We start from the raw sequence: 12646 nt of genomic DNA, 5'->3' as shown, positions 1-12646 counted from the left end.
GGGTCACACTAGACAATACAGCTAGCATGTCATTAGAAGCAGGGCTTTCTTAAGTGATAAAAGACATCTAGTTGTCATAGCTTACAGTTTTCCTCCATATCTTCATTTTGCAATTGGTTATGGAAAGTAAACATGGAACATGAAATGGAATTACTGTATTTTTCCGTGTATAAAATTAAACTTTTTCCTAAAACAATTAAAGGAAAAATTGAGGGTTATTTTATACTCGGAAGTAAGGGGGGAGTCCACCCCCCTGCTTCCCCATCCATGTTTTGCAAAGAAAATGGAGGGGGAAAGCAATTTCTGCTTTCCCCCTACATTTTCGTTGCAAAAAGCAGCTTCCCCCCCTCCAGGTTTTGCAAAGAAAATGGAAGGGGAAAACGATTCCTACTTTCCCCCAACATGTTCATTGCAAAATGTTTGTAATTGTAAAGAAAGAAATTTTGATTTAGAAAAGCGGGAGTGGGCGTTTTCTACACGAGGGGCATATTATACACAGAAAAATACGGTGATTTGCAAGACTGATTGTCAAGACACTTGTCTCTGAGGAAATTCCCATGTGGGAGAGGCAAAAAATATGGTACACTGAAATAAATCTTATGGGATATATAGACTAGACTTGACTACAAATATATGGAACACAATGTATTACAAACATATCTAATGGAACAGAAGAAATCTGTGGTTTTATTTCTAAATAGCATGGCTGATTGTTCCTTCTTGTAAAAGAGGGCAGAGGACCTCTCTCAGCCTAGACTTTTGGATTATGGAATGAGGGGAAAAGACAAGTACCATATTTGCTATGATATCCAAAGAAATCAGAGGGGAAACAAACAGTGAATTTCAAGCAGAACACAATATAGTAGTGAAAGCAAAAGTGCAGTGTAAAGCAACTTAAAGAATTAGATGAAGCTATAATGTGAAAAATTAGCCAAGCTAGAAGACAAAGAATAAAACAGAGAAAGCTATGAAGCTGGACAACTTTAATGCCTCTATGCCCAGAGTGTGCCCACATGAAATATCATGATCACATCATTTACCTCAAAAAGGGATGCTTTTTCTTTGTCATAAAGAAAAGTAGTGCAAAGTACTTTCTCTCCGGCATTGTCATCTAAAAATACAGAATTGAACTCTAGTGATATGAGAAACAGGGCCAATCAGAATGTCAGAAAATTAGAGGTATCTGTGGTTCTAAAAGCTGCTGCATCGTGGGAGAATTCACCTCTTTCACCTCACTTTATTTCTTTTCTTCTAATGTTCTTTTCCACAGATTTTTCATGTGGGTCTCCTTGCCTTTCTGTCTCAATTTAAAAGAAGTTCAGCAATGGCTTAGATTACGTCTTTTGTGAGCCTCAACACTTCCCTAATCAGGTGTTTCTTGGACTAGATTTCTGGCCTATGAACTGTTCTATGAATAAAGGCTGATTTCCTAATAGCCCTTACTTTCTTCTTTTGTTGGTTTTTTTTATCATGCACACACACATTGGAATTTTCCTGGACCAATTTTCTGTCTTATTTTCCTGACCCCAATTGTTAGGCCAAAGACTGCAAAACATGGGGAACGCAGGACACTTTCACTATCGTGTCAGTGAAGGAAAATACAGTAGAGCACCTATAGTTAACAAAGGGCAACCTATAGCTGATCTTTCACGTTTAGAGTTTCATCTCATACTTGAATCCAAGTTGTTCTACACTGCACTTTTCCTTTAATCACTGTATTATATCCACTGATTTCCCTCTGATTTCTCTTGCATTATTCTTTAATTTCATGGATCTCATTTGTTGCTTATCTACTGTGATTTGAATAGACGCTCAAATTAATTGCACACATGAATAACTTCATCTCTGTTAACACCCTCCAACCTGCTGGGGCAAATATATTGAGCCCCTTCTTTCCTGTCTAGTTTAGGTGTAAAAACCATTTCTTTCTAGTATGTGGATGGTTCCCTGTGGGCTTTGTTCTCTGAAGGGGCTCATCACAGAATGAACTCTATATTTATCATTATCAAGGTAGTTGTGTGCTTTCTGCTTAAGAAGGACACAGAATCTACAAAATCTACGTGTCACATAACTCCACAGGAAGTTTGTGTTACCAAGAAAATCAAATACACTGGTATATGCTGGCTTACTGGAAAGTACCCCTGAGAATGTTACATTTTGTGAGAAATGTTTGTAATTACTACTGTTTCACTTACTAGGAAAATACAGTCTCTCTTTTTAAATTATTGGGACAATTATCTCATTCTCTCTAGCTCATACTGGAAGGCACGCTGGTTTGCATATCTGTGCTGGTGTCCCTGTTTTGGAAACTAATATAGAAGCTGGGATACCTTTTTAATTAAGAAGGTATCCCAGCTTCTATATTAGTATTTTACTGATTTTACTGCGTATTTTACTGATTTTCCATCATGGAAAATTCTGTAAACTATAACCATTCCACATGTGTTTGGGGCTGTTTCTGCCAGCTTAAAATAGAAGGTAAGATGTGTGGACCAACCTCAGGTGACAGCAGAGACACAGGCTTAGCCATTTCCAAATATTTCATCTGAAACCACATAGGCACTTTTTAAATAAAATCATAAACATTTGACACATTAGAGCTGACGAATGCCGACATAATTCTTTATCTTTGAACCTCTGGTGATGTTTAATGCTATCTGAATGTGAGGTCATACTCTAGGGCTTCCCACTCTGTCTTATACTGTCAGGTGCTGAACAATTAATTGTCCAAGAAGTGTTGCTATATATAATCATGTCAGGGAGGTAATTTACCCCCTTCCTGCTAGGTTGTTAACTGCTTCCATCTAAAGCCAGTTTCTTTAACCATCTGCATGTCTCTCAAACTGCTCCACAAAAATAATGTGAAAGAACCGAACACGCCAATGTCCTGAATCTAAAAATAAATAAATAAATAAACAAATGGCTTGGCAGCAGGAGGCTGTACAGAATTCAGCTTCAAAATGAAATGATGTGAGGCTCTCAGAACTAGTTCCAGGGCTCTTTGGATTATAGCCGGCAAGCTTAAAGAATGGCATAAAAATGCTCCAAGAACAACAATAAATGCTGCAACCAAATAAATTGGAAGGCTACTTCATCACTTTTCACATACAAATATTTAAACATGATGTTCACATATCAGTATATGTGTGAAAATGCATACCCTTTGGCGACAGTTCAAATAAGACTATTGAATGCTTAAGTATTTAATCTACTGGATTTTCAGATCGGCAAGCAAAATATGAGAACTATGGTCCAAATATATTTCGTCACAAGACTTGGCTGGTAGATTTTAATGGCCCGTCACACTTCTGGTGTAACAACAAATGGGCCCTGCTTTTTTTGGGGGGGGGGGGTCCTTTTCTAGGAACCGAACATTAAAAATAAACAAAACCCTATCTGTAGTTGGTTGATAGAGAGAGAACATAAAAAGATGTCTCTTATCTCCTCCTGTATGGTTCCTTTTACATCCCATCAAAGTACAAGTCTACATGACTGTTCCTTTGTACCTTGATGAAAGACGTAGCCCACATTCCCAGTCTGCCCACTATGATGTATCTGACATCTTCATTATGATCCATTTAAAGTACATAATTACATGTTTTTCTGTATTGATACACTTTGTTTTGAAACTATATTTAAAATTTAAGATTGACTTCATTTGAAACAGAACCTTTACTCTCTTGGTTAGACGTCCTCCATTCACTCCTTCTTAATGCTTTTCTTTAAGCAGTCTGGCCATACCTATTCATTAAAAGACCAACAACAGTTGGGGTTATTATTTCTGGCAACATAATTAGCACCCTGCTGGGAATGGTAGTGTCATTTTTGTGCAAAAGACCAAATTGATAATTCCACATGTTATGACAGCAGTGATAAGCAGCCAATGCAGACAGCAAGGATGGCCAAGTTTTTAAACACAGGCTCCAACTTCAGGCGCCAATTTACTAAACTTTGCAAATTCCTTTGTAAACAAGATGGCAAGAAGTTGAAAGTTAAAACAACAGTCTACTAACAGAGGGTATGAAAACACAGATTTCATTCATCCAGGAAACAGACTTTATTCTTAAATGCTTGTGTTTGGCCCCTTGTGCATTTGGCCAAATTTGTGGTGCTGAGTGAAGGCTGCCACCTCTACAAGCTCCGAAAGTTTCATAGTTACATAGAAGGCAAAAACTGCAGGTGGCTGTGGATGTGTGAGAGGACATTGAGCCAGACCGGCCATCTCTCAAGATCATACTTCAGCTTAACCCAAAGGAAAACAGACACAAACAAAAGAGGTGCTTTTTCCCCCGTTTCTTTTTTGGAGTCCCCTGAGGCTTCAAAATAGAGAATCTCTGAAATATGATTCAGGATTTCGGAAGAAAATGTAACAAAACAATCATATGTTATTTGTATTTCCTCAGTTGTATTTGCCTGAAAAATTGCCTAACTGATAGTCTAGCATCCTCTCTTGCCTCTGAAAAGTTACTTGATATCTCGATGATTAATGATGATGATGTGTTAAAATACTGCCACCCTACATACGTTTGGTGAAGGGTGAGAAAACAATGATAATGACGTATCTGATGTTTCTCTTTCTCATCTGTACTGCTGCTTGCTACTTGCTGCTTTTAATTTATATAATTTATAATTTGCTGTTGAGGGTGTGATGTGAACATTGATGATGCAAAGTGCCTGCTATGTAAGTCTGACAATGATTTATTTTTGTTCCTCTGGCACTACTGTGTTGCCTGCTTTTGGATTAAATTGTCTGTTGCCCAGCACACCCTGCTTTTGTGAAGTAGTTCTGAGGAGCCAGGGAGCTGAAAGAGGAAAATAAAAAGAACCTGAAAGATTAGGGTGCTTTTAGGCTTTCTGGAAGGGCTGGTATCCAAAAGATATCAAAACAAACGAGAAACTCTCCTGAAAGAACCCAAAATTCCCCTCACTTGTTCCACAAAGTTCTGGCTTGCTTAAAGAGGTCTCAGGGAAGAAAGTCATTTCATACAAGCAAATTGTTTATGGAAGAGACCAAGGGCTAACCTTGCTCATGTTCTTCATACTTTAAGCCCCCCTGGATTAATAAAAAACTGAACAGAACTAAATTCTAGGAACATATGTAATTTGGTTACCTTGGGTCCCCTTAAAGGTAAAGTTAAAGGTTCCCCTTGACAATTTTTGTCCAGTCGTGTTCGACTCTAGGGGGCGGTGCTCATCCCTGTTTCCAAGCCATAGAGCCAGCATTTTGTCTGAAGACAATCTTCCGTGGTCACACGGCCAGTGCAACTTAGACACGGAACGCTATTACCTTCCCACCGAGGTGGTCTCTATTTATCTACTTGCATTTTGCATGCTTTTGAACTGCTAGGTTGGCGGGAGCTGGGACAAGCGATGGGAGCTCACTCCGTCGCGTGGATTTGATCTTACGACTGCTTGGTCTTCTGACCCTGTAGCACAGGCTTCTGCGGTTTAGCCCGCAGCGCCACCAAACAACAAACAAATAAATACTAAGTTTGGCTAGTGAAGATTGGAGTGAATTTTGTCCAGTTCATTTTTTTAAGAGCACTTCCCATATTTATAAGTTTCTTTGTAAAAAGGACAGGAAAAAACTTGCAATTTTAAAAAAAGGAGAAAATAATTTATGCATTCATCCTTAGAGCACAGTCATGAAAAGCAGAGGAAGAGAAGAACACTTCTGATTCCTCAGCTCATCCAATCTTTACTATTGTTTCCACAAAATAACCCAATTAAGAGAAAAGAAAGGTGGAGTTCTTGTTAAGATTTTGCAGGAAAAAAAATCCAAACTTTTTCTAATTGTTTTCTGGATCCTGGCAGATTCTCAATCAAAATTCAAGGAGAGCTTGTGACCGCTGTCATTCTCTACATGGAAAAAGTTCAAGCATTTAAAATTTAATACGGGTCCTCTTTTTTCATTTCTTTTAAAAAGATAGAGAGAGATAATAAATATCATTTAAAGAACAATTTCTCTGTCGCTGGAGAAGACGATACATAAAATAAAATCTGAAAACACTGTCAGATAATAAAAGTAATGATCATCAAATTGCTGCAGGACATGTGAATAATGTCACAAATGGGGATGCTCTCTTAAGTGGGGTATCTCCATGCAGTCACTGCAAAGCCTAACCACAGATCAGATTGCCAATTCAGGAGAAAATCAAAATGAATGCTGTTGAGAAACACACTGTACTGTGGGGGAGACAAGGTCTGAAATGATCTCTATTTTCAGAAAGTCTAGCCCTTTGGGGTCAGAGTTTGGTTTACTTAATCTTCTAATATTGAGCATCAGATTTCGTTTGTGTAACATCCACAGCCAGAAATGGATACGTCAAATTTTCCAGTGCCAAGGAATGAATATATCAATCTGCATAATCGAGTAAAGACAATACCAATATCATTAGGTTCCAGGATGTTGCAACTGCTTCCATGTCTGTGTCTATATGTATTTGCCCAAAATGGATGACACCGTAGTTTTTAATAATAATTTTAATGTAAGGCCTTTCAAACGTAGCTATGGAAAACATTATCTGCATAAAATTGACTGAATCCGGAGTAATCATTTTTTTCCCTTTTGATCTGTAGGTGGAACATGAAGGGCTGGAGTGGGAGAGAGAAAAAGACCAACAGAGAAAAGCTTATGTGTATCTAAATAATATAATGAACAGGCACTGCATTCAAACTGTGACATAGTTTTCAAAAATAAGAATGGAAATTATGTTCTCAACTTTTTAATTCTAGGACAACTAAATGATTGTGAGCTTTGCTTTGAAGCTGAATACACACAAAAAAGTAATGCAGTTTTCTAATGATTACTTCTGTTCAGATACAAGATGCTTTATACTGTTGAAAACCAGAATAAATCTATACTTTAGTTGAGACACTATAATGCCAAATTAATGTCTTCCTTTAAAAAGTAGGCACGGGCCAAATCTGAAAATGATCCAAAGCTATAACCTGCCATTATTTACAGGGTTTGTCCTCACAGAAGGATTGCAAGTGTTACTGAAAACCTGAAGTTATTTATATATGAGAACCACTTTCAGATATTTGTATTCAATATGCCAAAAGACCAGACATTGCTACTGTACGTCCTTAGATGCAGCCGCATATGCATGAAAGATTATCATGTTTACTTGTAACACACTGGAATGTGGTCATGATTCAATTAAATGGTTCTGCTTATGAAACTGCTTTTCAGGGATAGGGACTCAAGTCAAAGAACTTGCTGTCAACTTGACTCAGACTCAACTCAGGTGGTTGTTGTTGTTTTTTCAATGATTTGAATTTGACTTGAGAATCAGAACCCACTCACCTTCTCCCTTTCTTTTCTGGGGGAAAGAGCTTGTTTTTAACAGGGACTCAGGCTTGGGGCTTGGGACTTGGAACCCATGACTCAAACTTGGGATGACACCAAATGGTCAGACTCAGACCCAAAGACTTACCACGATCCCTTCCGCTTTCGCAGCAGAACTAGGGTGAGGGGAGGACTTTGGTTAATCATGACTAATTGAAGTCCCATTCATTTCAATGGACCTCTCAAAGTACATTAGGGCTGGATCCAAGTCATTGTAGGAACTATCAAAGTACAGTTCTTTGTCATTCATATTATGAGTCTAGCACATTAAAAAAAAATAGAAGTGGGAGACAAAAAGGAACAGAGCAGATTTTAAATTTTTGTTATGCAAGGCCAGATAGATAAAGATCACTGTGAAGAAACTATTGTTGAGAGAAAATGAGCTAACATATTTGGTTGGTGAAAAATGACTTATGGGGAGGTGAACTGTAAAAAGTGAGGGGAAAATGGTTTCTTTCACTTTGATCCGAAAAGGATTACAACATCTAAATGTCATGCTGACAGTTAAACTGCCATTTTGCAAATGAAGAGATGACGATGAAAGGAGAGATCAGGGCTTTATGTAGAGGTTGGTGAAATCAAAAGATGGCTTTATATAATCGGTCAGATTGGGAACATTCTGTATTTGTCTATTGTTTCTTTGTTTGGAAGCAGTGAGGAGTGACCATCTGGAGGCTCCTTGGCTACAGAATATTTTAAAGTGACATTCAATACTGAGAGGTCAGTTGTGCATCAAAAGGAAGAAAGCAGGAGACAGTGGGAGAAACCTAGATTCAGGTACCGCAAAGGAATCTGGAAGAAGCTGAAAGAAATTGTAGCAGTAGCAAACAAGGTGGAGGCTGAAGGGAGTATAAACTGAGGAAAAGAAACTCCTACGGCAGTCTCTCAGAAAGAGAGCTAGAATGTCAGCAGGAGGCTTGTCAGGTCTCAGATTGCCAGCTGTAGTCTCAGGGAATTATTATGTTTCTTTGGGTTTACAGATGGTGAGACAAACCTTGAGGCCAGAGTTGCCAGAGAAGTGAAAAGTGTGATTTTTGCATGGGAAGTAGAGTGGAAGCCTGGGGACACATCTCCACCCCTTCCCAACTGGCAGCAGGGTTCACTGGCTCAGCGTGAAGGTGTTGTACATGTTTTCCCAAATGGCCTGCTAGATCCAAATGCCTGCACTCACTGACTCTCTCTCTCTCTCCTCAGTCCCCTCCCCCTGCTGCTGTTTTTCTGCATGACGAGAATGGGCACACTGGGCCATGTGGCTCAAGGCAGGAACTAACGGCAGCACTGGGACTTACTTAGCAGCAATAGAGATCAGCATTTGCTCCCCTGGAATGAATGATTCCAGCGTTTTCTCCTCACTGAATGAAACTTAGTTTTTCTACTTTTTCTTTTCATTTTGAAAAAGTTTTTTTTGGGGGGGGGGAATTGGCCACGGAGCTTCTATTTTGCAAAACTGCATGCCCCCACAAAATGCAAGTTTTTTTTCCTAATGCTGCTGATGATGAAAGAATGCTATGCCTTTTCCTTTTCTTCAGGAGTGAAAAATCTTGCAGAGGTTGACAGGGGGATGGGTAGATGGAATATCTTGATGTGTCTAGGTACCTTTTTCCACTGAAGATGAAAGAAGTTGCTAGTGTTTGCCAGTCTCAAGAGCCTTCTTGATGCATATACTTTGGAAGCAGGAGAGCAAAGCCTGATTTAAGAAAAAACTGTCTTGCCTGCCCTGCCTCCATGATATCACAGGGGCCTACCCTACCATGTAACATCATCAATGCCCTTTCAACCAGGTTTGTGTCCATTTCCAAGTCCCAGGTTTGACCCTAAAATTTCAGGAAATGGGCTGCCCTGGAAATTCTAGTCAGCAAGATGTGGTGGAGCTTGAATTCAATTACCAGAAGCAATCAGCTTAGAAGGGTTAAAAGGCTCTTAGTCTCCAGACCTACCCCCACGCTCTTCTCCTTCCTTCTTCACTTGTTTTCGGTATTCTTTCTCTCCTTCTACAGTGCTTGCTCTGCCTTTCTTTTTGCCTATTTTTCTCCTGCGTAATTTCCTCCTTTCTCCTCATCTGAAACTAAAACTTTTCCCCCTTACCCTTTCAAATTCTTGGAGGGTGTGTGCAGAGGGAAGAGCCACATGGAGGCAGAGTTGCCAGGTCACCAGCACCCCATTGTTTGATATTTCAAGGCCAAAATGGACCTTTGTGATGCCATGAGGAAGGATAATGGGAATTGGGAGGAGCACACTTGCTTGTTACCCAGCTGGTCGTGGGAACAGGCAAAAGGAGAACCTAGCATCATTCAGCAAACTAGACAGTAGTTATGAACCAGAGCAATGAAAAAAGGAAGCACAATTTTTCAGCAGCTGGCCAGGCAGCAAAATTCATCCGCCACAGCCACATCTGCTGTTGTCATTCCCAATAGGATTTATGTTCTGCATGGTTTTACCTACAGAACACGAACTTTCCCAGCCCCTACTCTGCTGTTGCATAGTAAAGGTTCAGAACTAGCCCATGTCCTTTGCATCTACTCTCGGAGCTTATGCAGCCCAGCAACCGCCATGATGTTGGGGCTTCGCTTTGCTGCCTTGCTATACTGTAAATGGTAGAATATATCTGAGTCTATACATTCACTGTCTCTCTCTCCTTGGTCTCATTTTTGGGGTGCACTGATGCTGCATAAAGAAAACAGATGGAGACACCTTCCCACTGAACCAATGTTCCGTTGTCAGTAGGATTCCCAGACTTTAGTCTGAGATGAGTCCAGGCTTTAGATCTCTCTCTCCACAAAAATGTAAACTCTCCCAAAGCTTCGTCTTCTCATGTAGAGATCTGGAGATGCACAACTACTCATTAACCCTACAAGGAGCTGGTGTTTCAAGAAATCAGATTCAAGCTGAAAAGTAGCTTCATCTCTGAGGAAGGTTAAGGAAGTCAGCCTCCTAGTGGCAGATATATTTTAATTAAATAAGATAAATTCATCTACTTAAAATTAACTCCAGTTCAACCCCCTCTCCCCTTGTCTTCTGCTTTGTCTTGGTAGTTGCATAAACAAGACTAAGGTGATCTATTTTCACCTGGATTGTTCTTGTTATGTTATCATTTTATATCATTCTGCTGCAGTATCACATGCACTTTCTAGACTAAGAAATCATGGAATTTGATTTTATTAGTGCTGTCTTTATGAGTAAAAAATAGTCACTATGAGCATGAACTGTCAACAGACTCAACTGAATGTCATTCTATAGCCACTGACCCACCACATTTTGCCAAATGTGCACCGCACTAACACAGACCTACTGTACTGTAACTAAAGCACATTGCAGATACTACCTAGTACCAACAACTAAAGAGGTCTTCATAGTGCTTACTTCCCTAGTTTTTCCCACTGTTGGCTGACATTTAATATCCACCATATAGGATATATTTCTATATAACACGGTGAGATCTACACATTCTGCTCATATCCTATGCCTGTGCTCCCCATCCTACTTTATCAGGGGACAAGGAACCAACCAAAAGAGATGCGTTCAGTCGGTACATGGAAGATATGTTGAGACTCCCATTCCTTCAAGCTGCTTGGTGAGTATTCATGGAGATTATATCCCCTCTGATTATATCTTTCTGCACAGACACGTCCCACATGGTGTCTTGGATAGAGATCATTTAGTCTGCAAATAAATATCATTGCTCTTTATAGCCCTTTAATAATTTTCTGTGCAATTGTGCTTATTTCAAAAGAACTTAATTTCAGCAAAACATGTTTAGGATTATGCACTTCATGAAAGCCATTTCACAAAAGTAAACTGCAGCAGCACATCAGAATGTAATCGTCATGTGCTGAAGGTGATTTTTCAGTTATTGGAGAATATATGTGTAGCAGATTTAGAAGAAATGAAACCGAATATATTTTTCCCACATGATTATTTCAGGAATGGTTAAATTGCCAGTTATTATGGATGGGTGAAAAATTTGTTGTGTTCATAAACTATACAAGCAAGTCACACCTGCCACCAGACAAAATGAAATCAACAATCAGATTATGGTAAACTCCTAATCTTCCAATGAAGTTCACACAATAACAGCATATGGGTTCAAAAATATTAGAAAAATGTGTCTGAAAAAATGCACATTTGAAAAATGGACAGAAACATACTCCCCACTAAAGGGGGAAAATACATCCGTGTGACAAATATGTGCAAAAATGTATCCATTTTGGAAATATATGCTGGAAATATGAATAAACGTTCCCCAATGCAGAGTGAAAAAAGCCCTTCTAATTTTATACAGATCTGGTCCAAGGAGGAAACTGAAGAATTTCAACCAGCTTGAGCTTTACAGATTCACATTTTTCTACATATGCAGTTATCTAAAATATGTGGGGTTGTATGCAGTTGCGGTGTTGACATTACTGCAGCAGAAAATAGTTCCATTGTGCAAGTCAGATCATCTGATTTTTTCCTACTGCAACCCTCTCTTCTGTTCTACTGTAGAAAGCCCTGCAACTCCCAGGAGTATCTGGGGAGGGGTTTGAGTTGGAGGAGGAAGATAAATCAGGCACCCACATATTGGAAGAGAAAAAGCCATTTCTACACATAGGATAAAATCCTGTTGCTCAGTGTAAGCCAAACTGTAACTTCTGGTCTGTTTCTCCCTGGTAAAGAGAGTGCTGATAAATAAAAGTGTCTGTGTGCTGCTTTGAGATTAATCACCAGGACAGTTTGTTTACTAGGGAGGAATAGACCACAAATTGTGATTTGGCTTATGCTAAGCAAGGATTTCAGCCACAATGTTTAGGCATTTCTATAATTTATAAATTAATGAAATATAATGAAATAACATTATAAATTGCATTATTAACATCAAATGTAAATCCATAAATTGCATTACATAAATTAATCCTGCTTATTATCTACAAAGTGAACAATTTTGGGGAAGAAATTTAATAATCATACTGTGCTCTCTTCCTGCCTTCTCTTTTTCTTTCATTCTGACTCAACTTAGATGCCACCACAATTTGCACATCTTCAAGTTTAACAATATCACATTTGCAATCAGTCCTGTTCTTCTAACACACTGTCTATCACACTTGCCATTTTGTGTTTGTTGACACTGCTGTGAGTTATCGAATGTTACCTAATTTCAGGGAATACAAATTATATATATATTCTAATTGTAAAGCTTACCTGAAGCAGTAAGCCAGATGCTGGTTTCATTCTTTGCTGGAATAGTACACTTAGTGTTCGATTCTGTTGTTCTAGGTCAAAAACTCTTGTTTTCAACTTCAAGCACTCCTCTCTCAAATC

At 39.0% G+C, this 12646-nt stretch overlaps 1 protein-coding gene across 24 annotated transcripts in view; it reads right to left on the bottom strand.

Annotated features, from left to right (window-relative positions):
- The window catches only part of NCKAP5 (NCK associated protein 5), a 762731-nt gene that overhangs the window by 166063 nt on the left and 584022 nt on the right, over positions 1-12646 (bottom strand). For all 24 annotated transcript variants that reach the window (XR_013537157.1, XM_072984241.2, XM_072984248.2 and 21 more), the window contains one exon: positions 12527-12646. Coding sequence is in view for 22 of the 24 variants with exons in the window: in XM_072984241.2 (XP_072840342.2) it covers positions 12527-12646 (120 nt within the window). In the remaining 2 variants the exon portion in view is untranslated. The remainder of the gene's footprint in view (positions 1-12526) is intronic.

This window comes from Pogona vitticeps, chromosome 1, assembly GCF_051106095.1.
Source record: "Pogona vitticeps strain Pit_001003342236 chromosome 1, PviZW2.1, whole genome shotgun sequence".
Classification (NCBI taxonomy): Eukaryota; Metazoa; Chordata; class Lepidosauria; order Squamata; family Agamidae; genus Pogona; species Pogona vitticeps.
This window is presented reverse-complemented; position numbering and strand designations above follow the sequence as displayed.